This window comes from Ranitomeya variabilis, chromosome 3, assembly GCF_051348905.1.
Source record: "Ranitomeya variabilis isolate aRanVar5 chromosome 3, aRanVar5.hap1, whole genome shotgun sequence".
In the NCBI taxonomy this organism is placed as follows: domain Eukaryota; kingdom Metazoa; phylum Chordata; class Amphibia; order Anura; family Dendrobatidae; genus Ranitomeya; species Ranitomeya variabilis.
Genome location: NC_135234.1, coordinates 489,625,502 through 489,644,557, shown reverse-complemented (window position 1 = coordinate 489,644,557; position 19,056 = coordinate 489,625,502). Strand labels below are relative to the sequence as shown.

Below are 19,056 nucleotides of genomic sequence, written 5' to 3'. Positions count from 1 at the left end.
CACGTAGATCGATCTTAGTGAACCACTTCGCCCCCTTTATGCGGGCAAAAAGATCAGTCAGTAAAGGTAACGGGTACTGGTATTTAACAGTAATCTTATTCAGAAGTCGATAGTCGATACAAGATCTCAATGAACCATCCTTTTTACCCACAAAAAAAAACCCTGCCCCCAATGGAGACAAAGAGGGGCGAATATGACCCTTTTCCAAAGATTCTCTGATATACTCCCGCATAGCAGTATGTTCAGGTACAGACAAATTAAACAAGCGACCCTTAGGAAATTTACTACCGGGAATCAACTCAATAGCGCAGTCACACTCTCTGTGAGGGGGAAGAGAATCAGTTTTAGGCTCCTGAAAGACATCATAAAAATCTGACAGAAATGCTGGGATCTCAGAGGGAGTAGATGAAGAAATGGGAACCAAAGGTGCATCCCCATGAATCCCCCGACATCCCCAACTCAGCACAGACATTGATCTCCAGTCCAAGACTGGATTATGAATTTGTAACCATGGTAATCCAAGTACTAATACGTCATGTAGATTATATAACACAAGGAAACGAATAATCTCCTGATGGTCTGGGGAAAGATGCATAGTCACTTGTGTCCAATATTGTGGTTTATTGCTAGCCAAAGGTGTAGAATCAATACCCTTTAAGGGAATAGAAACCTCCAGAGGCTCTAAATCAAACCAACAACGCTTGGCAAAGGACCAATCCATGAGACTCAGAGCGGCGCCAGAATCCACATAAGCATCCACAGTAACAGATGATAAAGTACAAATCAATGTCACGGACAAAAGAAATTTAGACTGCAAGGTACCCATAGAAAAAGATTTATCAACCTTTTTATCAACCTTCTTTATGCGTTTAGAGCATGCTGATATAACATGAGCTGGATCTCCACAATAGAAGCACAACCCATTTTTGCGCCTGTAATTCTGTCGTTCGCCTCTAGACAATACACTATCGCATTGCATATGCTCTGGTGCCTTTTCAGAGGTCACCGCCAAATGATGCACAGGTCTTTGCTCAGAAGATACCGCCATATGGTGCACAGGTTTTTGCTCAGAAGATACCGCCATATGGTGCACAGGTTTTTGCTCAAAAGATACCGCCATATGGTGCACAGATTTTTGCTCAGAAGATACCGCCATATGGTGCACAGATTTGCGCTCCCGTAAACGCCGATCAATCTGGATAGCCAATTTCATGGCATCATTCAGACCTGTAGGCACAGGGAACCCCACCATGACATCCTTCACGGCATCAGAGAGACCTTCTCTGAAATTAGCTGCTAGAGCGCACTCATTCCATTTAGTAAGCACCGACCATTTACGAAATTTCTGGCAGTATATCTCAGCTTCATCTTGCCCTTGGGAAAGAGCTATCAAGGCTTTCTCAGCCAAAATCTCTAAATTAGGTTCTTCATAAAGCAACCCCAAAGCCAGAAAAAACGCATCTACATTTAATAACGCAGGATCCCCTGGCGACAATGCAAATGCCCAACTTTGTGGGTCACCCCGCAATAGAGAAATAACAATTTTAACCTGTTGCGCAGGATCACCAGCAGAGTGAGATTTCAGAGACAAAAACAATTTACAATTCTCTCTGAAATTCAAAAAACGGGATCTGTCTCCGGTAAAAAATTCAGGCATAGGGATCTTAGGTTCAGACATTGGAGCACGAATAACAAAATCTTGTAAGTTCTGGACCTTTGAAGCCAGGTTATTCAGACCTGCAACCAAACTCTGTGGATCCATGATTCAAACAGGTGTAACCAAAGCCATTCAGAGATTAAGAGGAGAGGAAGAAAGTATCTCGCATTACCACAAGCGCCTATACTGCCGTCCAGTGCTTTCAGGTATGACTGACTTCCAGGCCCATGATAGCCTCCTGTGGTACCCTTAAAGCTGCCTCACACGGTCCCATATCTTTGCATTCACAGACGCATTGCTCTCCCGCTCCTCGGCTACACACACAGTGTGTGACTCATACACACTACCAGTGTCCTCCAGGTAAACTTCCCTGGACCATGGGTGCCCGTTTATCACTCAGCAGCAATCTGGTTTTAGGGTGGTCACCCCGTTAGTCATTATGGCATGCATTCCACAGGTTATCTCGTGTTCCGTCACTGTGCCATCCTCATGGTTTGTCCTTCTTGTCTTGTCTACCATGTACACTCTGATACGTATAATTTCTTTCATGTTTACAGATAGCTCACTGTGCGTAGCCCTACACCTACTAGTGGAGGTTGGTCCACTTCCCGTATCCTTTACCTAGGACAGTGTGTGCTTTATATCTTATCATATCCATCACCAGATCACATCCCGATGTCTACTTATGCTACCTGTTCCATGTTACCCATGTTTATTTTCTCTCCTACCTAGTATATCCTTAACATGTGTACACTCTCCAGCACTCTGTTGAACAGGACTCACAACGCACGCTGATTCAGGCCGGATCCACCTTTTTCTGCCTTCTGCGCTGCATGCTACTATCGATATTTGTATGCAGACCGTCATTTTGTTTAGTATAATATGGATCATATTATTCATCATTTTGTTTTTGTATAATTGTGCAAACAGTATTTTCTTTATTTAAAAAATATTTCTCTCATCTCTTTTGTATATACATTACAGCATTTGACAACTATATCTGATGAAGGTCTCTGTTGTCGAGACCGAAAACGTTTATATGTTGAGCTGGATGCACTAGAATAAAAATCTACTTTTTGAATCATTCTACAAATTTCTCCTGAGTGCCAAGAATTATTATATTTGCTACTACGGGTTGGATCCCCTACTTGAGCACCTCCCAAGAATCCCTGAGTGCCGTGGCCAATACTTTCTATATGCTGTTTCCGTACACGAGCACCTTGGACGATGTCTGAAACCTTTTCCTTTAATGCAGCAGAGGCGGCAGAAATTCTCTCTAAAGTTACCGCACCTAGCGATTTTCTCCAAATTCCAACTAAGGAATTAAAGAACCGTGACCTGGAACGTGAATCCAGAAGAGCGGTCAATCTTGAATTACATATCGTTACCATTGCCGAGTACCTTCGAGTCCAGAGGATCCCACGTGGCCTGCGGGTCCCCCTACAACCAACCTTCTTCAGGGAAGACAAGGAGTATTGTGAAAAATTTGAACACATTTTAAACAAATGCTCAGCCGATCTAATGACTCTCACTCTCTCCTATCTTCAAAAGAACTTGGACTCAGTCAATACTCAGATACAGGCCATCGAGTCTCAACTAACCAGCACGATGCCCCAGGAAGAATTCCAGGAATTAAAGATAAAGAATCAGGAACAACTACGGCAGCACAGATTGGAGGTCGAAAAGAGAAAGAGGTCCAAGTTCCTACGGGATACCGAAGACTACCTACAGAACCGGGTCTATCAATGGCGAGATATTCGGCCTTCCACCAGGCGACACAGCTCAAGAAGCTCTTCTGGATCCACCGACAGCAGACCCGGTACCTCAAGCTCTGCTTCTTTTTTAGGGAACAGCCGAGGTCGCAGAAGAGGAAGACGAGGCGGGGCGGCCAGTGCCACCGGGGACTCCAGAGACCAGATGACAACACGCTCACAGGTATGGATCTCCCCCTAGTGGTGAACATCTCATCAAAAAACCTGGACTCACAACAACTGGCTGTACTCCAGAAGGGTTTGTCCTTCTGCCCGGTATACAGGTTCAACTCTTTTGAACTTAATATGGACCTTCAAAGGTTCTACCGGAACCTCAGACTTCGGGTTCATTTTGCAGCACAACCTCCGGTGGTAAACCCTGCCAGGGGTGAAAAAACTCTCCTGGAACTCCAGAGCCTGGGGCTCCGGAACCACAGTTCCTACATGCCACCCCGGTCGGATCCCCCAGTTGAAACTTTTGTATCCCTTGTTGAAAGGGACATCCACTCACTAACTCGAAAAATGGAACAAGGGAAGTTCCATTTTCAGCCCAACCTTTCACCTTCTGAAAGACTGTCATTAGAGCAACTGGCGTCTGATAAATCCCTTATTATAAAACCGGCGGATAAGGGGGGAGCAACGGTAATAATGGATAGAACTGATTACCTGGAGGAGGTGTACAGGCAACTGGGGGACACTACGGTATATAAACTAATACCACACAACCCTCTCAATGAATTGGTGAAAAAAATTGCACCAATCATTGATTTTCACATACAAAATGGCACCATAGACAGTAAAATGAGAGATTTTCTCATTAAGAAAGACCCGATAACTCCCATCCTGTACATCCTACCCAAAATACACAAAAGACTAGCCAAACCTCCAGGTCGGCCCATTGTGTCCCTGACAGACTCTGTACTCTCGCCACTGTCCATAGTCCTAGAGAAAATTCTCACTCCACTCGTCAAAACCACCCGGTCCTTTCTTTTGGACACTGGTGAATTCATTCAAGTCATAAAAACCTTAGGCCCCATATCTCCCTCCTCCCTACTAATCACATGGGACGTGAATAGTCTCTACACATCCATCGTTCATGATAAAGGCCTGGCTGCTACCGATAGGCTCCTGCTAGACAATAAAGTTGACATTAAAATTCGCCACTTCTGTGCAGATCTGTTAAATCTAGTCCTGAGAGACAATTACTTCATGTTCCAAGATTCATATTATGCCCAGCTACAGGGTACTGCAATGGGCGCGAACGTAGCGCCCCCTTACGCCAATGCATACATGGCAGCCTTTGAAAATGACTTTGTGTATGAACATCCTCTATTCACCTCCCACTGTAGGGTATGGCGCAGATACATCGACGACATTTTCTGCGTGTGGGACGGTCCTCTTGAGTCGTTAATAATCTTTGATCAACACATCAATAGTATCTGGCCCGAACTCGGTTTCACTTTACAACATGACAACTCTAAAATTAGCTTTCTAGATACCCTTATCTACAAGGAAAGGGACGGCCGCCTTTCTATTGATTTATACACCAAGCCAACGGACCGTAACGGCCTCCTGTACTTCACCAGTTGCCATCCACCTTCCATAAAAAATTCCATCCCGAAGTCCCAATTCCACAGGGTTGAAAGGATTGTCTCAGATGACAAGATCAAGAAAACTAGACTAGGTGAGATGGAACAAAAATTCTCCAATCGGGGGTATCCACAACACATCCTCACAGAGGCCCAACGTAATACCTCAGTGGTTAGACCCAAAGATAACCGCAAGAGAATCCCTTTTGTCTCCACATTTCATCCCTTCTCCAATATGGTTCAGTCTACCATCAGGAGACACTGGAGTATCCTGACAAAAAGCTATCCTGGTATTCCAGAATTTGGAGCACCTTTCATGCCCTGCTACAAACGAGCTAGAAATCTTAGGGATAGGCTGGTCAAAGCGGACATTGGCTCTAACATCAGGGTGCCCAAACAATTGTTCTTACAAACCCAGAAACAAGGTACATTCCCGTGCCTTAGTTGCCAACAATGTAGCAATGTCCAGAGGGGTCCGTCAGTTTCTCACCCCCAGACGGGCAAGGCCATTCCCATAAAAGGTTTCTTTACCTGCGAATCCACACATGTGATATATATCATCAAATGCCCCTGTGGGTTGGCATATGTGGGTGAAACCACACAGCCAATTAGAGACAGAGTGGCTCAACACAAATCTACAATCCGTTGCAACAAGACACATCTACCCCTCCCCTACCATTTTTCTAAACAAAATCACAATATCTCGCAGCTCCGTTTTCAAGTCCTGGAACAGGTAGATACTCCAAGAAGGGGCCAAAGCCGCGTTAGTTTACTTCTCAAAAGGGAGGCTTACTGGATTTACTCCCTGCAGACCTTAGAACCAAAGGGACTCAATAGAGACTACGACGTCTCGGCATTTTTGTAATATCGTACACATATGTTATCATTTATTTCATATGTATTTTAACACTGTTTTGTATAATGTAACATTGTAGCTAGTATGGATGTCTTTAACTTGTGCTCCTTTTTTGTTTCTCTCCACAGAACCGTTAAACGCACCTCTCGCACGTAACACTGCACACGGTATAGTATGCACTGTATGCCTTTATATAGAGGGTTAATCATGTCTCTATATAATCGGGGTGACCCATACCAGATAGCCTTTTGATAGTCTAGTTCACACTACTGTTCCCATCATTTAGCCTTCTCTATATGCTGCAATGCAGCGTTACATTCATTCACTGTGTCCCCTTGAGCTTGCCATACAAGCGCTGTCTGTTCCCTGTGCTGATTCCCTGTTAGCCCCTCAGCTCCTCTGCGCATGAGCCGGCCTCTCCGATCACATGACCTGATGACGTCACACGTCAGGTGACTCTTCCCTGTGTGCTCTTATACCCGGAAGTGCTGCGCTTCCCCTAGCAGCCCCGGGAGCTCCCTCCTGCACAGCAGCGCAGCGTCCTCTCCACCCCTGACAGCGGCAACATCCAGGTAATACCATAACCGGTTCCAGCTCCCCGCTGGCTTGGCCTTTATCCACGTTGGCTTTAGTCCTATTTAACCCCCCTGCTCATAACTTCTGTCCACAGCGCTCCTCATTTTGCGAGTATCTCGCATTACCACAAGCGCCTATACTGCCGTCCAGTGCTTTCAGGTATGACTGACTTCCAGGCCCATGATAGCCTCCTGTGGTACCCTTAAAGCTGCCTCACACGGTCCCATATCTTTGCATTCACAGACGCATTGCTCTCCCGCTCCTCGGCTACACACACAGTGTGTGACTCATACACACTACCAGTGTCCTCCAGGTAAACTTCCCTGGACCATGGGTGCCCGTTTATCACTCAGCAGCAATCTGGTTTTAGGGTGGTCACCCCGTTAGTCATTATGGCATGCATTCCACAGGTTATCTCGTGTTCCGTCACTGTGCCATCCTCATGGTTTGTCCTTCTTGTCTTGTCTACCATGTACACTCTGATACGTATAATTTCTTTCATGTTTACAGATAGCTCACTGTGCGTAGCCCTACACCTACTAGTGGAGGTTGGTCCACTTCCCGTATCCTTTACCTAGGACAGTGTGTGCTTTATATCTTATCATATCCATCACCAGATCACATCCCGATGTCTACTTATGCTACCTGTTCCATGTTACCCATGTTTATTTTCTCTCCTACCTAGTATATCCTTAACATGTGTACACTCTCCAGCACTCTGTTGAACAGGACTCACAACGCACGCTGATTCAGGCCGGATCCACCTTTTTCTGCCTTCTGCGCTGCATGCTACTATCGATATTTGTATGCAGACCGTCATTTTGTTTAGTATAATATGGATCATATTATTCATCATTTTGTTTTTGTATAATTGTGCAAACAGTATTTTCTTTATTTAAAAAATATTTCTCTCATCTCTTTTGTATATACATTACAGCATTTGACAACTATATCTGATGAAGGTCTCTGTTGTCGAGACCGAAAACGTTTATATGTTGAGCTGGATGCACTAGAATAAAAATCTACTTTTTGAATCATTCTACAAATTTCTCCTGAGTGCCAAGAATTATTATATTTGCTACTACGGGTTGGATCCCCTACTTGAGCACCTCCCAAGAATCCCTGAGTGCCGTGGCCAATACTTTCTAGATACCGCCATATGGTGCACAGGTTTTTGCTCAAAAGATACCGCCATATGGTGCACAGATTTTTGCTCAGAAGATACCGCCATATGGTGCACAGATTTGCGCTCCCGTAAACGCCGATCAATCTGGATAGCCAATTTCATGGCATCATTCAGACCTGTAGGCACAGGGAACCCCACCATGACATCCTTCACGGCATCAGAGAGACCTTCTCTGAAATTAGCTGCTAGAGCGCACTCATTCCATTTAGTAAGCACCGACCATTTACGAAATTTCTGGCAGTATATCTCAGCTTCATCTTGCCCTTGGGAAAGAGCTATCAAGGCTTTCTCAGCCAAAATCTCTAAATTAGGTTCTTCATAAAGCAACCCCAAAGCCAGAAAAAACGCATCTACATTTAATAACGCAGGATCCCCTGGCGACAATGCAAATGCCCAACTTTGTGGGTCACCCCGCAATAGAGAAATAACAATTTTAACCTGTTGCGCAGGATCACCAGCAGAGTGAGATTTCAGAGACAAAAACAATTTACAATTCTCTCTGAAATTCAAAAAACGGGATCTGTCTCCGGTAAAAAATTCAGGCATAGGGATCTTAGGTTCAGACATTGGAGCACGAATAACAAAATCTTGTAAGTTCTGGACCTTTGAAGCCAGGTTATTCAGACCTGCAACCAAACTCTGTGGATCCATGATTCAAACAGGTGTAACCAAAGCCATTCAGAGATTAAGAGGAGAGGAAGAAAAAAAAAAAAAAAGGCTGAAGACTGCAGTTTAAGCAAGGAGTACAAATAAGCACTAAGGTGCACTTTCCAAACACAGAAGGAAAAAAAAAAACCTTTTCATATCCTTTCCTGCTTTAGTGCATAGTTTTAACACATGAGGGCCGGCCAAACTGTTATGATTTTCCCAATGGCAGGGAAATCAAAAATAACAAACGGACTAGCTCTCGGGTGATGGAAACTAAAGTGACCGTGACCTGAACCTGACACAACACTGGAAGTAGCCGGGGAGTGTTTCCTACGATGCCCTAGACACCACGCGCCAGCCGGAGATCTAACTACCCCTATCAGAGGAATATACAGGCCTGCCTTACCTCCAGAGATGAACCCCAAAAGGAGATAGCAGGCCCCCACAAATATTGACGGTGAGTCAAGAGGAAAAGACATACGTAGGATGAACAGCAGATTTAGCACAGTGAGGTCCGCTTACTAGATAGCAGAAGTACAGGAAAGAGTTACTTCACGGTCAACTTCAAAACACTACTCAAAAACACCATCCTGAAATTACTTTAAAACTCCAGTGACAACTCATGCCACTGGAGTGGCAATTTCAGTCCACGAGAGCTTCCAGCTACAGAGAGTCACATTGCAGATAGCTGGACAAAAAATAGCATTAACTAGGAACAAAATTCAACTTAGCTGAACTGGAACTTGAGGCAGGAGAATGCAACAGAAAGCTACTGATACATTGTTGGCCGGCATCAGACCAGCAGCCAAGCAGGCTTAAATAGGAAACTCCCCTAATGGGTGTCAACAGGTGATCAAGGATAGAAGAAGGCAAATAAGTGGCAATACCATAAAACACCACCGGGGGAGCCCACAAACAGAATTCACAACAGACAACCTTTTAAAAACTGCACCCCAAACATAGCTCAAATCAGATACAAGAAAGATTACTTTTTCTCACAAAAATGTTGCTTTAGCCCCAAAGTTTGCATTTTATCAAGGGTGGCAAAAGAAAATAGACCATACAAATTGTTGTTCAATTTCTCCTTAGTAGGCCAAAAGCTACTGTTTGGGTACACAGCAGGGCTTTGAAATAAAGGAGCACCATTTGACTTTTTGGACTACAAAATTTGCTAGAATAGTTAGTGGATGCCATGTTGCATTTGCAGAGTTCATGATGGGCCTTAAATAGTTGAAATTTCCCACAAGTGACTATTTTAGAAACTTGGATAAAAAAGGAGCTCATGAGCCATTAGAGCTAGACACAATGGAAAACTATCCTGCTGCCTGGTGTGGTAAACAACTACCACCCATTGCTTGAAAATGTATAAAAAGTTAAAGAAGTCCAAATTTTACTTCAGGCAAATTAAGGTGTTCACATATAGTATAAGGAGAGACCAGTGTTTAGATGAGGTCCATAGTAGTCGCATAGGTAGTTGCTCAGTAGATTGGTATAACAGATGTCATTCATGCATAATATATGCCAACACAGCTCTGGCAAAAATTAAGAGACCACTGCAAAATTTTCAGTTTGTCTGACTTTTCTTTTTATAGGTATATTTTTGAGTAAAATGAAAATTGCTAAAACTGTATAAATTGTTTTATTGTATAAACTACTGACAACATGTCTCTGAAGTTGCAAGCAATAAATGTTGTATTTATTTTCTGAAAATAAGAAATGGTCAAAATAACAAAAAAATGCATTGCTTGCAAAAAAAACCATGTTCATAATCATTTAGAAACAACAATTCTAATGTTTTAACTGAGGAAGATTTCAGAAATCAATATTTTATGGAATAACCATGATTTTTAATCACAGCTTTCATGCGTCTTGGCATGCTTTCCACCAGTCTTTCACACTGCTTTTGGGTGACTTTATGCCACTCCTGGTACAAAAATGTAAGCAGTTCTTCTTTGTTTGCTGGCTTGTAACTATCCATCCTCCTCTGGAGATTGGGCTTGCCATGACATGGATTTGATGTGATGGTCCTACATCCACACTTTGATTGACCTAGCTGTGTGGCATGGTGCATTGTCCTGCTTTAAAAGCCCATCCTCAGAGTTGGGGAACATTGCCTAAGCAGAAGGAATCAACTGTTTTTCCAGGATAATCTCGTATGTGGCTTTATTCATACGTCCTTCGCAAAGAACACCCTTCCCAATTCCAGCCTTGCTGAAGCATCCCAAGATCATTACCGCTCCTCCACCAAACTTCACAGTGGGTGCAAGACACTGTGGCTTGTACACCTCTCCAGGTCTCCGTCTACCATTAGACGACCAGGTGTTGATCTGGTGTTATTCTCTGGGGCAGCGCACATCTGCAATTATATTCTCATGCTGATTGTGCATGAAAAAACAATTGCAGCAAGCTGCGATTGGCAGAAAGACTTAGCTCACTCGCACCCATACAAGTCTATGGGTGTGTGTGAAACATCGGACGGCACTCGGATGTCATCCCAGTGCAGTCCGATATACACCAAGTCAGGCCATGGAAGAGATGGAGAAATTAATTTCTCCATCTACTCTTCACCTGTGCTGCCATGCTTTCATGCAAGAGAATTGGAGCACAGTAGCATGACATTCGGCTCATGCTAGCAGCAGAGCTGGAGCAAAGGGTCATTAGCATATCGCAAATGTTAGTCTGTTTCCAGCCTAAATCTCCACATGACTTGATTCAGATGAAACCCCTGAGGGGTTCAATCACTATAATGAGCCAGCAACATTACTCTGGACTCCGTTTAGCCTCTGATCAGCGGTGTCCTTTGCAGAGGTGCCAAAAACTGACCACACTTTCATGCATGCTTAAATAGAAGGGCACTGCTGAATCATAGGATAGACAGAGTCCACAGTGTCTCCATTTGCTTCATTATAGGAAATCTTCCCTCTTGGTTCCTTTTTGAATCATGTATTTCAAAGATTTACATGGAAACCCTGGTGTAAGAGCTCAGAGTAAATTGCAGGATAAATATGGGCCAAGCCTTACTGCGTTCCTTGGGAGGCCAAATGAACAAATCAACAGCAAGTCAAGAATTGGTTTTATTTTTTTTTCACGCCATTTCTTGTGCGATGTAAGTGGCTAGACGACTTTATTCTTCAGGCTGGTGAGATTACAATGATATACATACTGGATGTATGTAATTTGTTTATGCTTGGCTACTATCAAACATTAAAGAATGCTTTTTATTGCAAAAACAAGTTTTAGCATCATCATATTTTGAGAGCTATAATTTTTTTATATATCTGCTGACATGTGACAGCTTGAATTTTACTGGACTAGTTGATGATTATATTAGTACTATTTTCAGCACACAACATTTTTTTGATTATTTAGATTTTTGAGAGGTAGAATGTACTTTTAGCATTTCCAGCATTCAAACTTCCAGTATTTCAGGAATTGTTTTTCGTTTTTGTTTTTTTTTTATGCTGTTCGCCATGTGGTAAAAGTGATGCAGCTTTATTCTTTGGGTCAGTGCAACTACACTACCACATTTATCTCATTTTTTTAAGAGCAGCTCAACCCTCACCTACTGTATCCTCTCCCAACCCTTGTAGATTGTGAACCCTCGCAGGGAGGGTCCTCTCTCTTCTTGTACCAGTTTGTGACCTGTTTTGTTCAACATTATTGTACTTGCTTTTTTTTCATGTGTACTCCTATTCAGATGTAAACCGCCATGGAATAAATGGCGCCATAATAATAAATAATAATAATAGTAATTTTACAGACAAAAGAATTGTTTTTGCATTGCTCTATTCTGAGAGCTATAACTTTTTTATTTCTCTGCTGAAAGAGCTGTTTGGCAGCTTGTTTTTGTGAGATGTTTTCAGATATAACAATTTAATTTTCATGTGACTTTTTTATTGTGTTTTATCACATTTCGCTCCACTTTTTGTTCTGCAGTAAGGTGAAAAAGTATATTTTTTTGCCACTTTTTAAACTTTTTTTTACAGTGTTCATTGAAGGGGTTAACTAGCGTGACAGTTTTATAGGTTGAGTCGTTCCAGATGTGGCATTACCAAATATGTGTCCTTTTTTATTTTATTTTATTTTTTTTTTACATTAAATATATGAAAAGTAGTGACCAAAGCTTTTGCCTGTTTTTTTAAAGTGCGATTACTTCTGTCTGGTTGTTGTGATGCCATTTTCCTCGCGACGAATTGAAAGTGCATAAAGTTGTCATCATTAAAGACCTTCAATTTAACCAAAATACTTTAGAAATGAACATGATTGTTTAGAAAATATTCGTCAATCTCAAAGTCAGCATGAGTATAGCACATTCTGATTTGAGTTCGCTTTCATGAGCATTTCTACTCAAATTTGGCAAAATTCTGTTACACTTCAGTGAATCATAGCATTTCCACTAATGCTTTTGTTATTACTTAAGCTAGGATAGTGGTGCTGTATGATGAGCAGGGGGGGCAGGGAGATGTGTTTGATGAGGGGAGGATGTGTGGAGAGTAGTGTTGAGCGATACCTTCCGATACTTGAAAGTATCGGTATCGGATAGTATCGGCCGATATCCGAAAAATATCGGATATCGCCGATACCGATACCCGATACCAATACAAGTCAATGGGACACAAGTATCGGAAGCTATCCTGGATGGTTCCCAGGGTCTGAAGGAGAGGATATACTCATGTGACCGCTCACGCGACCAATCACAAGCCGCGACATCATCGCAGGTCCTAAACTCCTCATTCTTAGGAACGGAGGTTCCCGGTTACATCGGTAAGGTCCAGGGGCCGCCGGAGGGGTGAGTATATCCATATTTTTTATTTTAATTCTTTATTTTTTACATGAATATTGATCCCAGGGCCTGAAGGAGAGTCTCCTCTCCTCCAGACCCTGGGAACCATACACTGGGAACTTCCGATTCCGATTTCCGATATCACAAAAATATTGGAACTCGGTATCGGAATTCCGATACAGCAAATATCGGCCGATACCCGATACTTGCAGTATCGGAATGCTCAACACTAGTGGAGAGGTTAGAGGAGCATGTGGTGAGATTTTTTTTCTTTTTTTTCTCTTAACTTTAGTGTATTGATTTTGTCAGCCATTTAGCTCTCAGAAACCATCCACAACATCTTTGTGACGATCCATTTTTGGATTTGTGGCAGCTGTGGTTCCACTTACTTTAAAACTTTTTTCCTTTTGGACTGTTGGGGTTTAATGTCAGTTTTTCCCTGCTGGTAATCTGATATTACTGCAGTGCTGCTGGGTCAGCTGATGCAGGTGGTCACCACTCCCACCATCCTTTAAAAGGTCACCTGATGCATTAGCTGACTGTTGGTGATACAGTTTCTTTCTGGTGACCAGCCTAGCAGGAGTAGCTCTCTGGTGTTAGCCATGTCTGGTTATTGGTGTCCATTTGCTGATTTTATCTGCGGTGTGGAGCTTAGCAGTGGTGTTCATAAGCTAAGTGTGGTGTTTTTGTTACCTTGTCCCTTTGCTGTTTGAGAGCACCAGAAAGTGCTGGTGCTGAAAGTTAACTCCTCAGTTAACTAGATAGGATCCTATCCAGTGTGAAATCTATTTTCCAGCATCAAACTAGATTGTGCAAAAACTGTGTGGCAGTCTCCAGAGGCCCCATTTGCTGTTCCAAATCGCTTGTGATAAAACTGTGTTTTAGTGGCAAATCAGAAGGCCAGATTTCCACTTAAAAATGGTTAAGCCTTATATTGAGGTGCAGCCTAATTGCCAATTTGTTAATCCTAATAGTTTGTGACAAAACTGTGTTTCATGTTATGACCCCAATGGCGAGGGTCTCAGAGGAACGTGGAAGTCTGCAGAATACAAAAATCCAGCTCATAGGGCAGTGGTAACTGGGTTGACCATATATCTACTCCTAACGCCAACACTAGAAGTAGCCGGGGATCATTCCTACGTTGATTCTAGATGACACGCGCCAGCCGGAGAATCTAGCTACCCCTAGTAGAGGAAAACAAAGACCTTTCTTGCCTCCAGAGAAGGGGACCCCAAAGCTGGATAGAAGCCCCCCACAAATAATGACGGTGAGGTAAGAAGAAATGACAAACACAGAAATGAACCAGGTTTAGCACAGAGAGGCCCGCTTACTGATAGCAGAATAAAGAAAGGTAACTTATATGGTCAACAAAAACCCTATCAAAATCCACACTGGAAATTCAAGAACCCCCGAACCGTCTAACGGTCCGGGGGGAGAACACCAGCCCCTAGAGCTTCCAGCAAAGGTCAGGATATAGATTTGGAACAAGCTGGACAAAAATACAAAACCAAAACAAATAGCAAAAAGCAAAAGGCAGACTTAGCTGATATAACTGGAACCAGGATCAGTAGACAAGAGCACAGCAGACTAGCTCTGATAACTACGTTGCCAGGCATTGAACTGAAGGTCCAGGGAGCTTATATAGCAACACCCCTAACTAACGACCCAGGTGCGGATAAAAGGAATGACAGAAAAACCAGAGTCAAAAAACTAGTAACCACTAGAGGGAGCAAAAAGCAAATTCACAACAGTACCCCCCCCTTAGTGAGGGGTCACCGAACCCTCACCACGACCACCAGGGCGATCAGGATGAGCGGCATGAAAGGCACGAACTAAATCGGCCGCATGAACATCAGAGGCGACCACCCAGGAATTATCCTCCTGACCATAGCCCTTCCACTTGACCAGGTACTGAAGCCTCCGCCTGGAGAGGCGAGAATCCAAGATCTTCTCCACCACGTACTCCAACTCGCCCTCAACCAACACCGGAGCAGGAGGCTCAGCAGAAGGAACTACAGGCACAATGTACCGCCGCAACAAGGACCTATGAAATACATTGTGAATAGCAAACGACACAGGAAGATCCAGACGAAAAGATACAGGATTAAGGATTTCCAATATCTTGTAAGGCCCAATAAAACGAGGTTTAAATTTGGGAGAGGAGACCTTCATAGGAACAAAGCGGGAAGAAAGCCACACCAAATCCCCAACGCGTAGTCGGGGACCCACACCGCGGCGGCGGTTGGCAAAGCGCTGAGCCTTCTCCTGTGACAACTTCAAGTTGTCCACCACATGATTCCAGATCCGCTGCAACCTATCCACCACAGAATCCACCCCAGGACAGTCAGAAGGCTCCACATGACCCGAAGAAAAGCGAGGATGGAAACCAGAGTTGCAGAAAAAAGGCGAAACCAAGGTGGCGGAACTAGCCCGATTATTAAGGGCAAACTCAGCCAACGGCAAGAATGTCACCCAATCGTCCTGATCAGCAGAGACAAAACACCTCAAATAAGTCTCCAAAGTCTGATTGGTTCGCTCCGTCTGTCCATTAGTCTGAGGATGGAAAGCAGACGAAAACGACAAATCAATGCCCATCCTACTACAAAAGGATCGCCAGAACCTGGAAACGAACTGGGATCCTCTGTCTGACACAATATTCTCAGGGATGCCGTGCAAACGAACCACGTTCTGGAAAAACACAGGAACCAGATCGGAAGAGGAAGGCAGCTTAGGCAAAGGAACCAAATGGACCATCTTGGAGAAGCGATCACATATCACCCAGATAACGGACATGCCCTGAGATAGCGGAAGATCAGAAATGAAATCCATGGAGATATGTGTCCAAGGTCTCTTCGGGACAGGCAAGGGCAAGAGCAAACCGCTGGCACGAGAACAGCAAGGCTTAGCTCGAGCACAAGTCCCACAGGACTGCACAAATGACCGCACATCCCTTGACAAGGAAGGCCACCAAAAGGACCTGGCCACCAGATCTCTGGTGCCAAAAATTCCCGGGTGACCTGCCAACACCGAGGAATGAACCTCGGAAATGACTCTGCTGGTCCACTTATCCGGGACAAACAGTCTGTCAGGTGGACAAGACTCAGGCCTATCAGCCTGAAATCTCTGCAACACACGTCGCAGATCCGGAGAAATAGCTGACAAGATAACTCCATCTTTAAGAATACCAACAGGATCAGCGACTCCAGGAGCATCAGGCACAAAGCTCCTAGAAAGAGCATCGGCCTTCACATTCTTTGAACCTGGTAAATACGAGACAACAAAATCAAAGCGGGAGAAAAACAATGACCAGCGGGCCTGTCTCGGATTAAGGCGTTTAGCAGACTCGAGATACATCAGATTTTTGTGATCAGTCAAGACCACCACACGATGCTTAGCACCCTCGAGCCAATGACGCCACTCCTCAAATGCCCATTTCATGGCCAACAACTCCCGATTGCCCACATCATAATTTCGCTCGGCAGGCGAAAACTTCCTAGAGAAAAAGGCACAAGGTTTCATAACAGAGCAACCAGGGCCTCTCTGCGACAAAACGGCCCCTGCCCCAATCTCCGAAGCATCCACCTCAACCTGAAAGGGAAGTGAGACGTCAGGCTGGCACAAAACAGGCGCCGAAGTAAACCGGCGTTTCAACTCCTGGAAAGCCTCCACGGCAGCAGGAGCCCAGTTAGCTACATCGGAGCCCTTCTTGGTCATATCCGTCAAAGGTTTCACAATGCTAGAAAAATTAGCGATAAAACGACGGTAGAAGTTAGCGAAGCCCAAGAACTTCTGAAGACTCTTAACTGACGAGGGCTGAGTCCAATCAAGAATAGCTCGGACCTTGACTGGGTCCATCTCCACAGCAGAAGGGGAAAAAATGAACCCCAAAAAGGGAACCTTCTGTACACCAAAGAGACACTTTGAGCCCTTGACAAACAAAGAATTTTCACGCAAAATTTCAAAGACCAACCTGACCTGCTCCACATGCGAATCCCAATCATCAGAAAAAACCAAAATATCATCCAGATAAACAATCAAAAATTTATCCAGATACTTCCGGAAAATGTCATGCATAAAGGACTGAAAAACTGAAGGCGCATTGGAGAGCCCAAAAGGCATCACCAAGTACTCAAAATGACCTTCGGGCGTATTGAATGCGGTTTTCCATTCATCACCTTGCTTAATGCGCACAAGGTTGTACGCACCACGAAGGTCTATCTTGGTGAACCACTTGGCACCCTTAATCCGGGCAAACAAGTCAGACAACAGCGGTAAAGGATACTGAAATTCGACAGTGATCTTATTTAAAAGCCGATAATCAATACAAGGTCTCAAAGATCCGTCCTTTTTTGCCACAAAAAAGAATCCCGCACCAAGAGGGGAAGAAGACGGACGAATATGTCCTTTTTCCAGAGACTCCTTGATATATGAACGCATAGCGGTATGTTCAGGTACCGACAGATTAAACAGTCTTCCCTTAGGAAATTTACTGCCTGGGAACAAATCTATAGCACAGTCACAGTCCCTATGAGGAGGCAGTGCACTGGACTCAGACTCACTGAAGACATCCTGATAATCAGACAAATACTCCGGAACTTCCGAAGGCGTAGAAGAAGCAATAGACACAGGCAGGGAATCCTCATGAATACCACGACAGCCCCAACTTGAGACTGACATAGCCTTCCAGTCCAGGACTGGATTATGGGTCTGTAACCATGGCAGCCCTAAAACGACCAAATCATGCATTTTATGTAAAACCAGGAAACGTATCACCTCGCGGTGTTCAGGAGTCATGCACATGGTAACCTGAGTCCAATACTGCGGTTTATTTGCTGCCAATGGTGTAGCATCAATACCCCTAAGAGGAATAGGATTTTCTAATGGTTCAAGAGTAAAACCACAGCGCTTAGCAAATGAGAGATCCATGAGACTCAGGGCAGCACCTGAATCTACAAACGCCAAGACAGGATAAGATGACAGTGAGCAAATCAAAGTTACAGACAGAATAAATTTAGGCTGCAAATTACCAACGGTGACAGGACTAACAACCTTAGCTATACGTTTAGAGCATGCTGAGATAACATGTGTAGAATCACCACAGTAGTAGCACAAGCCATTCCGGCGTCTATGAATTTTCCGCTCATTTCTAGTCAGGATTCTATCACATTGCATTAAATCAGGTGTCTGTTCAGACAACACCATGAGGGAATTTGCGGTTTTGCGCTCCCGCAACCGCCGGTCAATTTGAATAGCCAGTGCCATAGTATCATTCAGACCTGTGGGAATGAAAAAACCCACCATAACATTCTTAATGGCTTCAGAAAGGCCATTTCTAAAATTAGCGGCCAGTGCACACTCGTTCCAATGTGTCAGCACGGACCATTTCCGAAATTTTTGGCAATACACTTCAGCCTCGTCCTGCCCCTGAGACATAGACAGCAAGGCCTTTTCTGCCTGAATCTCAAGATTGGGTTCCTCATAAAGTAAACCGAGCGCCAGAAAAAACGCATCAAGATCAGCCAATGCCGGATCTCCTGGCGCCAGCGAAAAAGCCCAATCCTGAGGGTCGCCCCGTAAGAACGAAATAACAATTTTTACTTGCTGAGCAGAATCTCCTGATGAACAGGGTCTCAGGGACAAAAACAATTTACAATTATTCACGAAATTCCTAAACTTAAACCTGTCTCCGGAAAACAGTTCAGGAATCGGTATTTTAGGTTCTGACCTAGGATTTCTGATAACATAGTCTTGTATGCCCTGCACACGAGTAGCCAGCTGGTCCACACTTGTAATCAAGGTCTGGACATTCATGTCTGCAGCAAGCATAGCCACTCTGAGGTAAAGGGGAAGGAGAAAAAAAAAAACTCAGAATCTTCTTTCTTATAATCCCTCTTCTGCAATGCATTAAACATTTAATACTGGCCTGGCAAACTGTTATGACCCCAATGGCGAGGGTCTCAGAGGAACGTGGAAGTCTGCAGAATACAAAAATCCAGCTCATAGGGCAGTG

The 19,056-nt window shown here is 44.0% G+C and overlaps 2 protein-coding genes across 3 annotated transcripts in view; one reads left to right on the top strand and one right to left on the bottom strand.

Moving 5' to 3' along the window:
• LOC143817720 (uncharacterized) overlaps positions 1–19,056 on the bottom strand; it is an 800,811-nt gene that overhangs the window by 626,940 nt on the left and 154,815 nt on the right. The gene's annotated exons all lie outside the window — the stretch shown is intronic.
• Positions 1,826–7,573, top strand: LOC143816434 (uncharacterized). 2 transcript variants are annotated; one of them, XR_013223942.1, is made up of 7 exons: positions 1,837–1,863; positions 1,948–2,017; positions 2,215–2,267; positions 2,419–3,592; positions 5,982–6,020; positions 6,940–6,992; positions 7,144–7,573. XR_013223942.1 is itself a non-coding variant. In XM_077296798.1 (6 exons), exons 3-6 carry the CDS (start codon positions 3,163–3,165, stop codon positions 7,261–7,263), a joined length of 642 nt encoding a protein of 213 aa, XP_077152913.1. In that variant the 5' UTR covers positions 1,826–2,017; positions 2,215–2,267; positions 2,419–3,162; the 3' UTR covers positions 7,264–7,573. The 2 variants fall into 2 exon arrangements, 1 of the variants encoding a protein (XP_077152913.1); XM_077296798.1 differs by having other exon boundaries at positions 1,826–2,017.

Coding starts and splice junctions, on each gene's coding strand:
- LOC143816434 (XM_077296798.1), top strand. CDS start 3,163: ATGCTCAGCCGATCTAATGACTCTCACTCTCTCCTATCTTCAAAAGAA. Junction 3,593..5,981: donor AGATGACAACACGCTCACAG/GTATGGATCTCC, acceptor TTCTCTCCACAG/AACCGTTAAACGCACCTCTC. Junction 6,993..7,143: donor TGGAGGTTGGTCCACTTCCC/GTATCCTTTACC, acceptor TACACTCTCCAG/CACTCTGTTGAACAGGACTC.